The sequence below is a fragment of the Charadrius vociferus genome, unplaced genomic scaffold, assembly GCF_000708025.1.
Source record: "Charadrius vociferus isolate BGI_N301 unplaced genomic scaffold, ASM70802v2 scaffold333, whole genome shotgun sequence".
In the NCBI taxonomy this organism is placed as follows: Eukaryota; Metazoa; Chordata; class Aves; order Charadriiformes; family Charadriidae; genus Charadrius; species Charadrius vociferus.
In genome coordinates, this window is record NW_009647682.1 from 213,477 (window position 1) to 215,519 (window position 2,043).

Below are 2,043 nucleotides of genomic sequence, written 5' to 3' on the forward strand. Positions count from 1 at the left end.
CTCAGTGACCTGGTTCCCCTCGTCCCGGAGCAGAGACTGTCCGTACAGAGTGGAGACGCCTGGTCCAGAGCAGAGACCCCAGCTTCGGAGTCGAGATCCCAAATCTGGAAGAGATACCTTTGGTCTGGAGCAGAGACCCCAAAACAGAGCGGAGATACCAGAGCACACACCCCAAAACATCATCTTCTCCAGCCCCCAGGCTTTGAAGCGATGACGGGCAAAACCACACCTGCAGCCACAGACCCGGCTTCAGTGGCTCCGGAGAAAGAGACAGCACTGACCCCAAAGGAAGAAGCAGCACCAGCCCCAGCTGCTGAAGAGCCCCCAGTCCCTGAGCATCCCCCTGCCACGGAGCAGCCCACAGCCCCCACAGACGAGCCTGCTCCCGTCCCCACAGCAGAAGCGACTCCAGCCTCTGAAGAAGGTCCCCCAGCTCCCCCAGCTGAACCCCAAGCCTCATCGCCTGAACCTAAGTCTGAGAAACCAAAGGCAGGTGAGAACGGGATGGGACACTGCAGTGGGGAGGGGAGATATGCGAGGCTGGAAGGGGGCATGTGGGGGTGCCAGGGTGAAGGGACGGAGGGATGAAGTCATCAAGGATATTTTTGGAGTGGGATAGGGCTGGGGGATTAGGAGGATGGGAGGGCTGAAGACCAACACAGAGGCTGGGGGATTGCCCTCCAACAGCCCCGGTACTCGAGAGCTTGTCCTCATCACTGTGGGTTTGTTACAGAGCCACCCAGCTCCCCCTTGTCCTTGACCGTGGAAGAAGTGAGTGAAAACTCCGTTACGCTGACCTGGAAAGCCCCGGAGCAGACAGGCCGGTCGGGCCTGGATGGATACGTGGTGGAGATCTGCAAAGATGGAAGTAGGCTTGGGCTTTCCTGCCTCGTAAGCATGGAGAACTGGTGTGTTGCCGTGGAGGCATGGGATGGAGCTGGCCAGAACCCGGCAGGGCATTTCTCCAGGGCACCATTTCCCTTTCTTTACCCAAACGGGTTCATTTTAAGTGGTCTTTGGTTTTTTGTTTTTTTTTTTTCCATGGAGGAGAGACTCTTCCCATTGGCTTCAGATAGTAGTGATGTCTTTAGCTGGCAGGGGATGGGGGTGGGCTGGACTGGGTTTAATGTTACTGCCGCGTCCAGATAGAGGGTGGAGGAGAGACCAGCATACCCACTGAGGATGGTCTCTGATGAACTCCAGCTCTGTAGAGACCCAGGGTTGGGATGGTGATGCAAGACCTCAGGAGGAGGTCCCATGTTTGCCCAAAAGGAAGTGCAGAAGGAAATGGGATAAGGTGGGCTGATGAAGGAGGAAAGGGTTCTGGGCAGTGCAAGAGGGGCTGGTATGCATCAGAAGGCAAGCCCTGTCCAAATGAGATGGGACTCAAGATGCCTGGAAGGAGGATGGCCACAGTGGATGGAGGTTGGCTGGTGGGTGACAACAATTATCTGTGGTTATCCAGTTGCATTGCTGGTTGTTGGAAAGGGGTAGGTGGATAAGACTTGTGTTTTGGGCACTCTTTTGAAGCCCTGCTTGGGTTTGGGGTGAGAGTGAATGATCTGTGCGGCTGGGGGGATCTGCAAGGGGAGGCTGGGGCTGGTGGGCTTGTTGCTACATGAGGTTGGAGTGGTTTGGGAGACCCAGCTGATCCAAGGGCCTTGGGAAACTTGATCTATGACCCTCGGCTGTTTAGCTCGTGGCAGGCACCATCAACACATGCTTGGCTGTGGAAGGCTTTCATTCTTGGGCTGGGATTGGGGAGGGAACCATGGTTGGATGGGATGCATGAGGAGGCCCTTGCATGGGACAAGGAAAGATGCAGCCATTCCTGGAGGGTGCTGGCTGACAGCCACCCAAAGGTCATAGTTTTGGATGCTTTCCTAGCTTGCTTTGGGCTTGGCTGGGTGACAGAAGAGGTCTAGTCATTCAGTAATAACCACATGGGCTCCGTGACTACTGTATTTGGGCTGGTTCAAGATGCTGGTTGGCTAAAATATGGTGATATTTGAGTGAGGGCTGGTTTGAGTAAGTGAAGGGGAA

At 55.4% G+C, this 2,043-nt stretch overlaps 1 protein-coding gene across 1 annotated transcript in view; it reads left to right on the forward strand.

Moving 5' to 3' along the window:
• Positions 1 to 210: 210 nt before the first annotated feature.
• Positions 211 to 2,043, forward strand: part of MYBPH (myosin binding protein H) — a 9,679-nt gene continuing 7,846 nt past the window's right edge. The window contains exons 1-2 of the mRNA XM_009881336.1: positions 211 to 493; positions 734 to 868. Coding sequence (XP_009879638.1) covers positions 211 to 493; positions 734 to 868 — 418 coding nt within the window. The remainder of the gene's footprint in view (positions 494 to 733; positions 869 to 2,043) is intronic.